Source organism: Gobio gobio (assembly GCF_949357685.1).
Source record: "Gobio gobio genome assembly, chromosome: 5".
In the NCBI taxonomy this organism is placed as follows: domain Eukaryota; kingdom Metazoa; phylum Chordata; class Actinopteri; order Cypriniformes; family Gobionidae; genus Gobio; species Gobio gobio.
Genome location: NC_137101.1, coordinates 25,718,096 through 25,734,759, shown reverse-complemented (window position 1 = coordinate 25,734,759; position 16,664 = coordinate 25,718,096). Strand labels below are relative to the sequence as shown.

General features: G+C 37.5%; 2 protein-coding genes across 3 annotated transcripts in view; one reads left to right on the top strand and one right to left on the bottom strand.

Moving 5' to 3' along the window:
* The window catches only part of sfmbt2 (Scm like with four mbt domains 2), a 52,331-nt gene extending 42,585 nt beyond the window's left edge, over positions 1 to 9,746 (bottom strand). For both annotated transcript variants that reach the window (XM_079817545.1, XM_079817546.1), the window contains exons 1-3: positions 9,639 to 9,746; positions 3,366 to 3,460; positions 799 to 1,039 (exon numbers count right to left, since the gene is read on the bottom strand). In XM_079817545.1, coding sequence (XP_079673671.1) covers positions 799 to 1,039; positions 3,366 to 3,458 — 334 coding nt within the window. In that variant the 5' untranslated portion in view covers positions 3,459 to 3,460; positions 9,639 to 9,746. The remainder of the gene's footprint in view (positions 1 to 798; positions 1,040 to 3,365; positions 3,461 to 9,638) is intronic.
* The window catches only part of taf3 (TAF3 RNA polymerase II, TATA box binding protein (TBP)-associated facto), a 996,662-nt gene that overhangs the window by 833,951 nt on the left and 146,047 nt on the right, over positions 1 to 16,664 (top strand). The gene's annotated exons all lie outside the window — the stretch shown is intronic.

Genomic DNA, 16,664 nt, shown 5'->3' with positions numbered 1-16,664 from the left:
AAAGGTACTGCCCCAGTGACAAGCAGTTGTACTGTTGTAAAGGTACAATTTTAAAAAGAAATTTCTCTGTGTGTAGCAAGGGTGTCCAATCCTGTTCCTGGAGATCCTGCAAAGTTCAGCTCCAACCCTGATCAAACACAACTGAAGCATCTAATCAAGATCTTCAGGAACTCTTGACAATTACAGAGTGGTGTGTTTGATCAGGGTTGGAGCTGAAGTCTGGATGTACGTATAGATCTCCAGGAACAGGATTGGGTCTCTCTGGTCTATAGCAAAAAAACTATTCGTAGCAAGTGATACGCATATACAAGTCCACATAATAGCAAGCACTGGTCAAATCATTGCTGTGTTTGGGCAAACATTGATATCAGGGTTAAAGTTCATGAAGAAATTATACAGGCCACTAGATAACATTGATAACCTGAATCAAGTTCCAAAGAATCAATCCAACCGTTTGGACAAGATAATCCATTTAAACCTTAAGAGTTTCCAGCGGTTACAGAAGCTACAGTACATTAAATCCCATGGTGCTCACAATGGAGGACAATGCGTGTATTTTCATACAACTTTGCATTATTAGTTTGTTCGGTATTTAAGTATTTAAGCCCTTTCTGCCATTGATTATCAGAATAAACAAGGTGGGCTGCTCCACATAGTCAGAAGAATTGCGTGGGTGTGTGTTTGGATGTCATTTGTTTAGACAGGAAGGAGTGTTTTAAAATGAACATAATCTGAGTTTAAATAGACAGCCATCTCTGAATGTGTGTTGGTCTTAGTTTGAGTGCATTTGGGCCTTACCTTCAGGTGGCTGAAGCGTTTTGTTGTTCTGAGCGCACCAGCCGACAGGATGAAGTTCGGCTGTCATGACGTCACACCAGAAATCAGCCTTGCGGTCGTCTCCATAGCCACAGTAGCGTAACAATAGCAACTGACCACATGTGGTTGTGATGGTGGCCACCCAATATGTATCCAGACTGCCTTTATTAGCTACTTCAAGTTTCATTCCAGGCTGAAAACTGCTCTGAAGACTGAGCTCCACCTGTAAGGTCCAATCAGATGAGTATGAAGAATAAGTATTCCTCCATGAAAAAAGTATGTGCTTATTGACGGCTTCAAAAAGTAAAAACAAATGTAATAATCATTGTAATGGGTGTGATTCTCAACTGGTTTTGCTTCAGGACTCAAATTTGACATCAAGTAGCAACCAAACCTAACCTGTATTTCATGTTGTCTGGGTTGTATTTGTAACTTTGCTCATGAGTTTGAAAGTGAAACATTTTACATGTCTGCTCATGTATGTACAATGCACATTTCTTAATATTAAGCCTAAAATGTGTTTTAAAATCACTATTAGTAAGGATATGATCACTGTATAATATCCGCCTTTAAATTCTATTTAAAGTATACATACAATAGTTAAATTTTAGCACAATCAAATATTCTTAAGTATCTTCAGTTGGACCTCAGCACTACTTCCAGGTAACTAAAGTGCATTAAGTGCAAAATTAGTTGTTCCTCTTTAGCAGACTTTACGTATATCAATTTAGTATACCAAAAGTACTATTGTAGGGAATTTATATTAAGTACACTGCCGTTCCAAAGTTTTTGATTGGTACGATTTTTTATGTTTTTAGAAGAAGTCTCTTCTGCTCATCAAGGCTGCATTTATTTAATTAAAAATACACCAACAAAAACGTAATATTGTGAAATATTATTAAAATGTAAAATAACTGTTTTCTATTTGAATATATTTTAAAATGTAATTTATTTCTGAGATGTAAAGCAATTTTCAGCATCATAACTCCAGTCTTCAGTGTCACATGATCCTTCAGAAATCATTCTAATAGATTTGCCGCTCAAGAAACATTTATGATTATTATCAATGTTGAAAACAGTGGTGTAATGTATATATAAAATAGAAAGATTTCTAGACTTCTTCTAAAAACATAAAAAATCGTACCGATCAAAAAGATTCTTCATTTGTAGTAAACTTAGCAAAAAATATATGTTAGTACATTTATTTTTCACTATAGGATATATATACATACACTTAAGAGTCTTTGATTGATTGGATCATTATCTCAGTGATTAGTATGTTTCATGTTATATGTTTGGCAACAGTTCTTTTAACCCTAATTGATGGAGTGTGTAGCCAGAGGTGGACAGTAACTAAGTAAATTTACTTGAGTACTGTACTTAAGTACACTTTTTGAGTATCTGTACTTTACTTGAGTATTATTTTTTTTCTGGAAATGTATGACTTTAACTTCACTACATTTGAAAGACAAATATCATACTTTTTTCTCCTCTACATTTCTATCAAGGTCCTCAAAGTCGAAAGTCGTTTCAGTAGCAGCTTTGAAAGTCAGTGGATGATTTTTTTCTTCTTTAAAAGGTGTTTGGGTTCTTGCAGAAAGCCTATCAGGAATCACTTTTGTAGGGTAACATTGAAGTTCAATGATTTTTTGAACACTGATCAGTTAATAGCAAAATGGAAGAAGACGGTTTCACATAAACAGAGTCTGATTATGTCTTAAGTGAACGAAACAGTTGGGAGAATATCGGATGTGTATCAGTGTATAGGATCCGAGCATTCGGCCTTAAAGTGACAGCAGCTTTGTAAAGGGCTTTGTAACTTTTATACAAGTATTGAAAGGAGTTTACAGTAGTCGTATGTTAGCATGTCGGATGGAGCATCACTGACTGGCTTAAACCATGATGGCATAGTGTGCATTTATACAACAATGCAACAATAATAAAATAATGCATTGACGTAAAAATCTGTTTTTACAACTTTCACTTGTAACAGAGTATATTTGACCAGTAGGACTTTTACTTTTACTGAAGTAATAAAGTTGTGTACTTCGTCCACCTCTGCTTTTCATTTCTTAAACAACCATGTAGGAAGACACATCATGGCCATATTTCAGGATGACAATGTCAAGATCAATAAGGCTCAAATTGTGAAAGAATGGTCGGGAGGGAGCATGAAGAACAATTTTCACACATGAATTGGCACCTCTGAGTCCAGACCACAAATTCATTGAAAGTCTTTAGGATGTGCTGGAGGAAACTTTACAGAGTGTTTGACACTTGCATTTTTAAATACAAGATCTTCACCAAAAATGGATGGAAATAACATCACAACATTTGTTTCCATCAAGAGGTTTCCAAACATATAACATCCTTGAAACATAATAATCACTGCAATAATGATCCAATCATAGACTCTTAAGCATTTGCCAATTTAAATCCGAACAGCATCTTTTTGTTGGACGGGCAGTGTGTATATCATATTTAATTTTGTTCAAAAACTGTTGTTCAATAAATAAATATATTGAGACATTCTGTCTGTGCGTGCTCACATGTTTGAATGAAGTGTGAGGGGCGGCAGTGGCTCCAGTCTCTTCGAGGTACTCCTCCCAGTTAAAATCCACCTCTTCCTCTGCACAATCCATGCCTGGTAGGAGACAGAGTAAGAGAGTTTGTATATGTGCATGCTTGTTAGAGTTTGTTGTTGATACAGTTGGTATTGGTATTGTATTATGGCTGAATATAGGACAACATATATTATATGTAAGTACATATCAGCTCAATTGAATGTGTATTGTGTTCCAAAAAGTATCCAATACAATTTTAACTCATAACAAGTAAACTGTAAGCCTTTTTAAATTGTCAGCCCATTTAATTCCTCATTAAATCAGACTCTGCCCAACATTTGAATACGTTTCACTCAGAAATGTGACATTAAGTAAAACGATGAGGTTTATTGTTTGTTCATTCGCATCTGCATACTTTTGTTTCTGGTCTGTAATCCACTATCACTAATCTTGCAAGATTATAGGGTGACGTAAACACGATGCGTTTTGATGAGCAAATGCAAGTATTCATAAAATGTGCAAGTATGCCACATCTCTCTCTTCTCAACTAGCTTGACCAAAGAGCTAATCTAATAATATAATTATAATAATAAATACACCAATGATTTAAGGTTTTACATTAAGGCCATTCATGTCATGAGTCATCAGTTTCACTTAGAAAAAAATAAAAATGTGTGGGAAAGTCTAGTGTGTTTTCCCAGCAGTCAATGCTGAGCACTAAATTGTTTATTAACAATCCTTTAAAAGATTTAAGATAAACCCTTCATGCATCTAATGCCGAGGATAAGATAGGAAAAACTTCCATATTGAAATACTTTTCTAAGCATTCTGACAAACAATTTTTATCTGGCTGAAAAGTAAAAAAAAAAAAAAAAAAATCAAATAGATTTACATTAAAGAAGTTTTTTTTCCTCAGTTATAACCTATATGTCCAGATGGCAAACTAATTCCTTTGTAAGGATCACATTTTAATATACTGATTCCTCCCAAACCAAATGGACTTTTCATTGCTACAACAGGTAAGACATCCATTCATAATATTTCATCATGCTAACTAAGACTAGCCACAAAGGTTAGAGAGCAGTGAAGCCTATCTAACAAGATAAATGATTATACAGCACAGTTAAACATGAATATATAAAAAATAATGTTACATTAAACCTAAAATAAGATCACAATTCGACATCAATACTAGATCTTTTCAGAAACTCAATTTAAATAGTGTTTCTATCCTGACTACAACCTATAGAAATGCTGGATTGTTAACTAGGTTAATTTCAAACAAAAAGGCAGAGTAAACAAAAATAGACTATTTTACAATCTTGCAGTCATCTAAGAAGGTCTGTGGTTTGGATCTTCTGCACTGATGGTGTCATTATAGTCTCTAGTTTGTGAAAAGCTGATGATTGCATTGATGATTGCATCCTTCAAACACCGGTTTCTTCAAAAATAGCATGTTTCGGTTGCTTCTATTGGCTCTAAAACTGAAACAGGATTCAAGTAAAGCTACTTTGACACTTTTAACACATTAATATTTTAATTGAGACTCTCTCAACAAAATAATGACCAAACAGACCTTGTTTGCTCATTTTTGCTTTGCTTATGCTAGTATAGGCTTAATCAAGTGAATTGAATTCCCAATACACCATTCTTTAAAATAAAGCTTCCAATTGGGACTAAAAAGGCGTTTTAATATGTCAAAGAGCAGTTCTTTAGAAAACCATCTATACTGCTGCTTAAAGAGTTAGTTCACCCAAAAATGCATAAATACACCAATGATTTAAGGTTTACCGAGCAGAAACAAACAATAAAAGCATTTACACATTGTAGTCTTGGATGTTGTTGTTTTTTTTATGAAACTTACCCACATTCAAGTGTTGATACAAAATAATGCATGAAGCTAGAATAAAACAGTTTTTTTTTTTAAAGAAATTGCTCTATTTCTTTTGGTATATTGCGTGTGGAAATGATCAAAAATGCTGGCGGTGGCTGGCAACTTTTTAAAAAAGCTGGCGGGGAAAGGGTTAAAGAACCTATAATAGAGAAACTACCTTTGAGTCATTATAAGAAAAAGTTAACCTAAGGTGCTCCAAAGAAGAACCATTAAGGAACCCTTATTTTTAGAAGTAAAGAGCAATGAATAATGCATACATTGTGAGACTAATGTATTTCTCTTCTATTGAAGTCCTGGATTCAGATGGAACTTAGAACAAGAAGTGCACTTTAACACCGAAACCACTTCCTTGCAAATGACTCACTCAATATTTGCCATGATGACAGCGTGTCGTTGTGTGTGTGTTTGTGTGTGTGTGTGTGTGTATGTGTGTTTGTTGTGTTATAAACACAGCAGATGAAAAATATTATGGTTCTCTGACACTCATTAGGCAGACCCTGGTCGAGAAGAAAAATGAAAATCAAAGAGGAAATTGACATGACAAGGATTCACTTATGGGTTTTAAATGAGGAAAGAGATAATTATTCCAATTGACTAGAATCCAAATTTCTGTCAGAAAGAAATGTGATCCATTTCTCATAAACTGGGCAAACACAAATTTTAAAATATAGGTATATAGGTAATATAATACTACTGACTGTTATAAAACTATGCTAAAATCTTTTACAATCATTAGTGTAAAAAGTAGGTTTGCTTTTTGCCGATTTTCTAATGACAAACAAATATATTCATTGCTACTGTCATTTGGAAGTCTTGATTGGGTGGGTTCTTTGTGGTTCAGCCAGCACAGTTGGGCCTGTGGGTGTAAAGACACCTCCAGATTGAAGATGCGGGATTAAAGTGAATTATCAACCCTAATCTATGATGTGGGCTGTTTCAGAATAAATCCAGATTTTAGGCAAGCCGTACTATCGATTAGCTCATATTGAGCCAGATGCCCTCTCTCGCTTTAATCCAGGACTTGTTCAATTGTGGAAGGGGAATTAAAGGATTATCAGAACACAATGTAGCGCTGCGTTTCTTATTAAAATAAATGGCTCTGGCCTTTTTCAGTCTCAGACACATTTAATAATCCATTTTAATCACGCAACTTGGAGAGAGGAATTGTTAAGTTTAGTTGCGTGCTCATCCGTTTTATGTTTAGTTTAGCATGTTACAATACCCTTTTCCCCTGATTATATTTCATATCAACTTGTTTTAATCATGATTTGACTATTTGCCTTATTTGCCTAATGTTTTCCAGGAAGGTCCATACTATTAGGAATGTAGGAAAATGTGTACGGCAAGAGCCCTGACCGAGAAACCAATAAATTAAAGAATTGAATTATACATGTCATGTAGCCCACATCAGAACTTTAAGCACAAAGCTCAATAATGGTGCAGAGTAAAAGAAAAAGAGCTCTGCACATAACTGAGAGTGACAACAGCACAAATAAAAGCAGCAAACAATAAAACGAACTGTAATCTGTATTATAATGTTGGGAACTCAAGCATCTATCACAGCTGTATGGTCAGTCCTCTATTGGTGCCAACTTAAATGCAAGTCTTCAAGCGTTGCCTTCTTTAAAATGAGAAAATGAGTATAAAATAACTCCTCTTTTTCAAACATTGTGCCAAATGTACAGTTAAGTTCATCATCTCTAATCCAAACACTTTGAATTTAGGCCTACTTGGGAAAAAAATCAAGTTGAAACTCATATCATCAAGTCAAAAAGGACTGAGACGAGTCAAATGGATAGAAACATGTTGATATGAAAGCATTAGAGCATCTTATACTGAAATATGATGACATCACTTCTCAAAAACACAATGGTATCACCATGTTATTTAGTTATTGGCTCTTTACGGTTTACCACACACAAAGAAAAATACCCATGGCATCATTCTCTATAAAAACAACTTTTTGACCTTATAAAGGGAAATTCATGCTCAGTGAAGTGATCGTGATCATAGGATAGTAGCCTACAGAACTATATTTCCCAAATAAAGACTAGCCTTTCATTCCTGCACTGCAAGGTGTTTACAACGCAACATAAAGTTCTCTACATAAACCTTCTTAAATGTCTGATTAGTATTGGAGGCCACCTTGTTCTCACGCTCACGTCGTGACGTCCTCGATGACATTATGTCACAAATGGGCTGAATGTAAATTGCATTATTCAATCCACAACAGTCACCCGATCTCTGAGACCCGAGGGTTTGGGATCTGATTACCCTATGACATATCGCATATCTCTAACTCACTACTGCCCATCTAGAAGTGTTTCTGCGTTTACGATGCTTTAAATATGGATTAGCAGTCATTTACATGTTACATAATCACGACGTATGCGAATCGTATAGCCTGTAATGACTTCCAGCGACCTTTGTCAACCTATTCTCCTTACAAAATGTTCAAGTTAATCTTGCGTTCGTGTGGTATGATACCTGTAAATCTATATCATCACATATTTTGTAATAAATAGCCTATGTAGGGAGGCAGGGTAGCCTACTTACTGTCCGATACTGAACGTACTCAAGCTGCGTACTGTTGCTATGGTTACCTCCTCAGAGGAAAGCAACTTCTGTTTGCTAGTCTATTTGGCCGCAAACAATGTGCACTCTATAACTCACAGCCTAAACTTTTGTGGCTCCTGAAAAAGTTGTAGCCTATATAACGCCGTTATACTCGAATGAAGGCCTAAATATATCATATTTGGGCCACCCATCCATCTGTTGGGGGTTCATGCCTTAATTAGCGGCTTAACCTCTTCTCCTCCCCATAACTCGCGCCGGGCAGGTGTCGTATATAAATGAGCTCGTCTTGTTCTTCTGCACTTATTTTTTACCGTAATGAAAAAATGTTTTCTGGCTCAACTGTGAAGGCACAATCGATTCAAATGTCTAGCTTTATTGAATCGTACACGCAGTCCGGCTGCTTCAGCGTATTTCAACACATCGAAGATTTGATGAAGGCTAGTTGAATTGCTGTGGCTTGCCTATTCTTCTCATACGGTTTTATTAAACAGATGCTTCTTCAATGGGCCTGCTATCTATATAAAAAGACTATAAGATGAACATAAAGAGACTTTTTCGTGCTCATCTTTTCCAGGTCAGGGAGAATTAGAGAGAAAAATAATTTCCTATCAGTTCCTCTCATCATCATCATCATCATCATCATCATCAAATGACTCCATTTCCCCCTTTCATTACTGCCATGAATTTAATCCGCCCGTATGAATTCACGGATAAAACCCAATGATTTACGGCGACATCCACTAAAGCTAATCAAATAAATAACTCGTATTTTGCCGAAAATTAATCACCTTTAATTAAAATGAATCATAATCGATTTTATAGGAAAATGATGGTTTATTCATTCGTCAAGGCTTGTATCGTAAATAGCTCCTTGAACCTGTGTGGTTCAAGAACTGTTTGATTAATATGAATAATATGTGAATAAAATGTTGGCTCCCGCATTCAGCACAGCGAAGAGTGCACAAAGCGAAACAGGAAATATTGTATGAGCATGTGAGAAACACTACTGTACTTTACACAGTCTAAAAGTATTGCAGCGGAAAAAAACCACACCGACGTCGGCAAACGACAACTTTGAATTTAATTCATTAAACCACGTCCAGGTGCAGCGAAAGAAACGAAAACTGGATGCGTAAACAACGCGGTTTTATTTTTTCCTTCTTCAAAGATTTTGCATGGCAGTTTTAACACACCTTAACCCGCCATGTTGAAAGTGGATTTGACACATGAGGAACGAGGATTTCGGACCATATTCCGCGCACCTGAATCGCACGTAGGCACCGACCGTTTCATGACGTTCAAAAACATTTCTGTAAACACAGCCCGATGTGTAAACTTAAGTGTTGATATTTACGCGTGAACATTGTGTCCTTTGAAATCGAAAGGAGGTCAAATGGCAGTTTGAAAATAAAGTCAATATAACAGAGCGAGAGTGTCTTTGAGGAAGAACACGACACGAAAATATCGCTTGTTACATAAACGTTATTTTTCAACGACATTTTCAGCGCGCGACTCTTCACATCGCTAATATGTTTATCGACAGAATCGAAAGTGCGGTCGCTCGACATTCGTGTCCTAAATAAATAAGGTTACTTTATTTTTCGGCCCGTTTTTATCAACTCTTACGCAGGAGCTTCTGTATATTTTTGACTGTTACAAACAACCTCCAAATGTTTTTAACGAGGAAAAAGCGTCTGCACGCGGAAATTCGCGCATAGAAGCACGAGTCCGTGTCAGACACGATCACTATTACAGAATGAAGTTCGTGCTGATAATGTAGTTTTTACCTTATGCGAGTTTTTTCCGTCTATCCGAATTGAGTGATCCGGTGTTCTGGTTGAAGCAGGAGCGGTGCGTGTATGTGTGTGTCCAATATGGCATCATCCCGCATCTGCGCATGTCTCAACATCTACAGATTATTTTCAAGCCGACTCCTTCATTGACCTTTACAGTTGCAAAATTTGTTCTGCCCATTATAAATAGAAATAGGCCCGAGCCCCCGCCTCCCTCGTGTGGGGAAACTCATGGCTGTGTCTGAAAACCTTGCGAGTCGCCTGCATGGACAGCATTTGGGCATTCATGGGCGCGTGATGCACTTTTTGGGCATCACTGGCGCGTGCATCGTGCTTTGGCGATTTTGACAATTTGATGGCCAAAAATACTGTCCAAGAACGTGCAAAAAATGCTGATATAATGCTTTCTATGTAGGTAACTCACTGGGTTTTGAGACACAGACAGTGTAAACAAGAGGGGGCTGCTGTTGCAATCTAACTTGTTTTTCATCTCGATCATCTGATTCTCACAATTACACAAAAATAATTTGACCTCTTTACATTTGGAGTGTCTTACTTCCATATTTTAATGTGTGATATTGTATATGAAAAATAACAATAACCATATTGTTTCTATAATTTCCATCATATACAAGGACAAAATCTAAAAAACAAAGATGTCATGTTGTCAGTTTTAGTCATGTTAAGTCATCAAACCAAAATAACTAATGAGTAAGTTTAGTCATTAGAACAAAATGACAATTTCACAGAAAATGTAATGGCTATCATCATTTACACCAAATATGACTATTCTTCACTCTTAAAAATAAAGGTTCCAAAAGGGGGTTTTCACAGCAATGCCATTTTGGTTCCCCAAATAACTTTCAGTGAAAAGTTCTTAAAATAACTTTTTTATTTCTTAGTGTAAAAAACTAAATCTAAAGTACCCTTTCCCACTATAAAGAACCTTTTGTGCAAAGGGAATGTTCCCTGGAACAATCAATGCCTAAAGAACCTTTGTTTTTATAAGTGTAAAGGAATATGACAACAATATCATGTAGACTGCACTCTAAAAAGTTATATCTTGCAATCTAAATGGTTTCTTTCTACCTCATTCTTAAGCTTTTGTTGTGTAACCTAGTGTAGTGAGGTTGAATGGGATAACATGAATACTGTTTTTACTTTAATGAAAGCTTTTAATTAAGATGTTCTGGTTGTGAAGTACATTTTTGTAGGATAAACATTACAGTATATCTTATAAATGTAATTTAATCAGTGTACAAATAATAATGTATTATTCTGTGAATAACTAAAGCATTCTTTTATTATTGTTATATGTTATATTACATTATTGTAATTTATAATTGGACATATAAATTCAGTTCTCATATTGTCCTCTGTTGCCCTCCTGTGGTAACAATATTTATTGCTGTATACTGAATTTAAATTCACATCAATATAGTTGACACTTTACTGTTCACTGTAAATACTACTCCTCTAGAGCAAAAAAAATCATACATAAAATAATAAATAAGTGCACTGTAAGGACTTTCAAAGAACTGGTGCAGAAGTAGGGGTTAGTTTACCAGGCAAAACCATCAACACTCTAAACCACTTACACATATACACACCCTCATGTAGGACACTATGTACACATACTGTGCTAGATGAAATTTCTTGTCCTTAAAAAGGAAGAAGAAAAAAAACTGCTCTGATCTAATGGGCACCTCTTAGTGATGTTGCAGTAACAGATGGTTCATGCCTTGAGCTTAATCTACAAGAGGAGACTTTGACAAGCACGTCCTGGGACAGATTACCATTGCTGGAGCAGCGACCTTGTGAGAGGAGATAGACAATGTGGGTCAATACTTTATCCTCTGCTGTGGTATAGTACCAAAAAGTTTTGCCTAGGAAATTAGCTGTGGATATTATCTGGTAGCCTACTTTGTGCAAACTGGTACACAGGCCTTCAGAATAGTATACGTGTAAAAGTCTGCCATAGCACATTATAGACAACCTGTTTTAGATATTCAAAATATCAGGTTCAAGTTATATATCTACACCGTAAAATGTGCAATTGTTACCTTAAATAGATAATTCTACACTCTTAAAGAAAAAGGTTCAATGGGGTTCTATGACCTCTTTAATTAATTTGAGAGAACCCTTTATGCCAAATAAAATTCTATATAAGGAAAAAATACGAGCTGTTTGATTCATATAATTCAGTTAAAATAAGAAAATGAATTAAAACTAAATCCATAAAATGATCCCATGATGGGAACCCCTAAATAGTTCTTATGAAGTGGCTCTTTTTTAGGGTTCTTTTCTACTAAGAGTATCACTGATGAAACCCTTAAAATGACTTCTATCTGTGTAACCTAATCAATTTGATTATTATATTACAGTAAATAATTGTTTAGTTAAAATAATTAATTTAGGGGAAAAAAAATATTAATTTCGATGTTACCACAATGAAAGAAATTAGGTTATCTGAATACTTCACAAACCTAATTCCAAGCTCCAAATTAAAAAGTGAACTTAATTGATCCACAATATCCAATATCATAAATACAACAAAGGCTGATATTATTATAAATACAATTTTGTGTTTGATTATACTTCTCTGACACTGTCTTTCACCTGGATATGTCAGGTCTCTGAACTTCTTAAGGGAGAAAAACTCTCCCATGATGTAATGAGGGTATGTGTAAATTGTACTTTGCAAACCAAGCAAATATACTAACATTTAGATTTGTTTCAAATCCATAAAACAACCCGTTTAAAAAAAATAATAATAATACTTTTTATTCAACAAGGATATATTAAATTTCTCAAAGGTGACAGTAAATATCTCTACTATTATAATGTTACAAATGATTTCTGTTTCAAATAAGCAGCGCAACTGTTTTCAATATTGATAACAATAAGAATCGTTTCTTGACCACCAAATCAGCATATTAAAATGATTTACAAATTATGTGTAATGCGTTACCTAAAAACTGCACATGATCCTTTCATGTGCAGTTTTTAGGTAACGCATTACACATAATTTGAGTTATGTAATCAGACTTCTTTTTTCAAGTAACTGGTAAAGTAACGCATTACTTTTAAATGTACAAAATAACTGAGTTACTTTTTCCGAGTTACTTTGTTTTCCCATTTTGATTGACATCTCTTCTGTCCCCATGCGAGTGCAGAGGCGTTGTGTGCGCTGTGTAAACATAATGGTTATTGTTGTAGTTCTAGACTAAATGTGAGCGTGCATTTACTCATCTCACTTGCACAAAAACAGATTCTGTATTCCTCAGATCTGTAAAATGCTAACTCAGAATATTACGCAAACCTTCCATGATTAAATGTTAAAGTGACCCCTATTATGCTATTTTAAATGTCCCTACTTGTGTTTTGGAGGTCTTCAATAGACTTACATGCATCAAAGGTAATAAAAATTAAAATAAACACTTTTTTCATAATATACATTGCACATCATCTAGTCTGAAAATGGTTAGTTTGAAGATTCAGTCTCTCTAAAACCCTCATTTCCGCAACCCTACTCTTATTGGATTGGTCAAATGGCCCAGTCTGTTCACTATAAAAAATGAAATGGTCAATAAGTTGTGACAACATATTGACTTTAGATAAACATCACATTTGTTTTGTTTTTTCTTTCTTAAGTATGTGTGTTTCATTGGCTTGCTCAGTTTTGTTCTTTCTTCCCTGGATTTCTGTTTCTTGTCATAATCTTCAGTTAATCATAATCTTCAACTGGATTCTGCTATCCCTCGTCTCTGAGTCGCCAAATGTTACAGAATACCTGACCACTACCCGCATGGATCCAACAGATTAGCTTGTGTGCCTTCGGCAGAGGAGGGACACCAATGAAAGCTATACAGAGCTCTTTTGTGCTCTTGCCAGCTGTGTGGACTGGGAAGATAAAGTCCTTCAGGGCTTGTATCACTTTGGACTCAACAAGCCTGTTAAATCATGTCTGCCAGGAGGCAAATGTGACTTAACTTTGGATAAGTTCATTAATTATCCTCTAAGTCTCTCTTCCTACAATGTGGGATACATTGCTTCTCCCACAGTGGGCCTCAGCTCTTCCCAGCCAGTGGTGGCACCATGCTACCTCATGCTCACTCCTCATTATGGCTCGAAGAGGAGAGGGAGAAAGCTCCCTAGCCCGGTGTTCCCAAGTTTGGTGGTCCCAGCACTCCATAGCCTGTTGTTCCCAACAATCCCTAGTCCGGTGGTCCCAGCACTCCCTAGCCTGTTGGTCCTAACACTCCCTAGTCAGGTGGTCCCAGCAATCCCTAGCCTGTTGGTCCCAACGCTCCCTAGTCCAGTGGTCCCACGACTCCCTAGCTTAGTACTCCCAAGTCAGGTGGTCCCAGCAATCCCTAGCCTGTTGGTCTTAACACTCCCTAGTCCAGTGGTCCCAGCACTCCCTAGCCCAGTGCTCCCAAGTCAGGAGGTCCCAGCAATCCCCTGTTGGTCCCAACATTCCCTAGTCTGGTGGTTCCAGCACTCCCTAACCCAGTGCTCCCAAGTCAGGTGGTCCCAGCAATCCCTAGACTGTTGGTCCCAACGCTCCCTAGTCCGGTGGTCCCAGCACTCCCTAGCCCAGTGCTCCCAAGTCAGGTGGTCCCAGCAATCCCCTGTTGGTCCCAACACTCCCTAGTCTGGTGGTCCCAGCAGTCCCTAGCCCAGTGCTCCCAAGTCAGGTGGTCCCAGCAATCCCTAGCCTGTTGGTCCCAACGCTCCCTTTCTGGTGGTCCCAGCACTCCCTAGTCCAGTGCTCCCAAATCAGGTGGTCCCAGCAATCCCTAGACTGTTGGTCCCAACGCTCCATAGTCCGGTGGTCCCAGCACTCCCAAGCCCAGTGCTCCCAAGTCAGGTGGTCCCAGCAATCCCTAGCCTGTTGGTCCCAGCGCTCCCTAGTCCGGTGGTCCCAGCACTCCCAAGCCCAGTGCTCCCAAGTCAGGTGGTCCCAGCAATCCCTAGCCTGTTGGTCCCAACGCTCCCTTTCTGGTTGTCCCAGCACTCAGTCCAGTGCTCCCAAATCAGGTGGTCCCAGCAATCCCTAGACTGTTGGTCCCAACGCTCCCTAGTCTGGTGGTCCCAGCACTCCCTAGCCCAGTGCTCCCAAGTCAGGTGGTCCCAGCAATCCCTAGCCTGTTGGTCCCAGCGCTCCCTAGTCCGGTGGTCCCAGCACTCCCAAGCCCAGTGCTCCCAAGTCAGGTGGTCCCAGCAATCCCTAGCCTGTTGGTCCCAACGCTCCCTTTCTGGTTGTCCCAGCACTCAGTCCAGTGCTCCCAAATCAGGTGGTCCCAGCAATCCCTAGACTGTTGGTCCCAACGCTCCCTAGTCTGGTGGTCCCAACACTCCCAAGCCCAGTGCTCCCAAGTCAGGTGGTCCCAGCAATCCCTAGCCTGTTGGTCCCAACGCTCCCTAGTCCAGAGAGTGGTCCCAGCACTCCCTAGCCCTCACAAGCCTGTCTTGGTCTCTGGCTCTGCCATGACCTCCTGATTCCCTGTAGTCATCTGATCCGCCATGGTATCCGTTTCCGACAACTCCATCTTGGTCTCCATCTCCACAGGCTCCACCATGGTAAGCTAAAAACAGTATGCAAAAGAGTAGTATGTCCAGTATTCATGAAACGGTAGGCAAAAAGTAACCGGATGACTTACTACTTCTGGCGAGATTCTAAGGTGCATCTGATGACACTTTACTATCTCATGTGGCCATAGAAGAGGATTTTTTATGAATGGCAGTGAAGCGACGCAATTGGCGCTGGTACAGTACGTCACATGACAATGACAACATGTAGTACATCCAGATTTCATACTACACATTCATACTATATAGAACATACTTTTTTTTAACAGTCGCAGTGTAATTGTGTATGCAATTTCATACACAGCAAAGGACTATGAACAAGAATAAATTCCAAAATGAAAAATATGAACTTAACCTTAGTGAAAAAGTATGCCACACAATATCAACAAATGAACAAATGTAATAGTCAATGTTATTTATTGTAAATTTGTGTGATTTCCTATATTGATTTCCTATGGGATCATTTTTCACAAGCAATAAACCAAATGTGATTTGTAGTTGCTGATTAAAACACTTCATTGTCCTAAATGTCCTATGAAACAGTTTAATTCGCTTTAAGGGAAATCTATTCATCTGATGTTAAACCATATGTTTATTTACATGCTTGAGTTGCATTTCTGCTCATTTGTCATAGAGTTATGGATCAGGGAAGCTGAAACAACCAAGCAGTCCCACCCCATTACAGTCCTTTTACTGTGCGTCACAGCTGAGAAGAGGCTTTAAAAAAAGAAAAGAAAAGAAAAAGGAACAGTGAATTTATAAACCTGAGATGCAGCAAATGTGTTATGAGAGGTTAGTTGGCATGGTAACCTCAGATAAACAAATGTATTTTCCATTGTTTCGTGAATGGTTTACTCATGAAGATGAATTTTATAAGGTTCACGAGATCAGCAGATGCGTCACACAGGTACAGTATGCTGCTAACATACACTAGATTTGATTAGAACAACAGACTCCCTATTCCCCCCATATAAAGTCCAAAATATTTTCATCAATAACTATTTTTAGCTATGGATTAATAAAATATACACTGAACAAAATTATAAATGGAACACTTTTGTTTTTGCATCCATTTTTGAGCTGAACTCAAATATCTAAGACTTTTTCTATGTACACAAAAGGCCTATTTCTCTCAAATATTAACAAACCAAAAACAAAAGTGTTGCGTTTATAATTTTTTTCAGTGTACATATATGATGAAACTTTGTAAATTCCATTCCAAACTTACAAAACAATACAATGAAATAGTGAAGACCAGCCCTAAGGGACTGTTTTGCTCCTGTGAACATTTCTGAGGGTAATACCCGCAGGGTTTATCCCATCTGTCACCTGATTTTTGAAGAAAATATAGTCCTATATTTTTGAAGATTTAATAAAACAACTTATTATTTCAGTGTACCCTATATAATACAAATCTAAGAATTA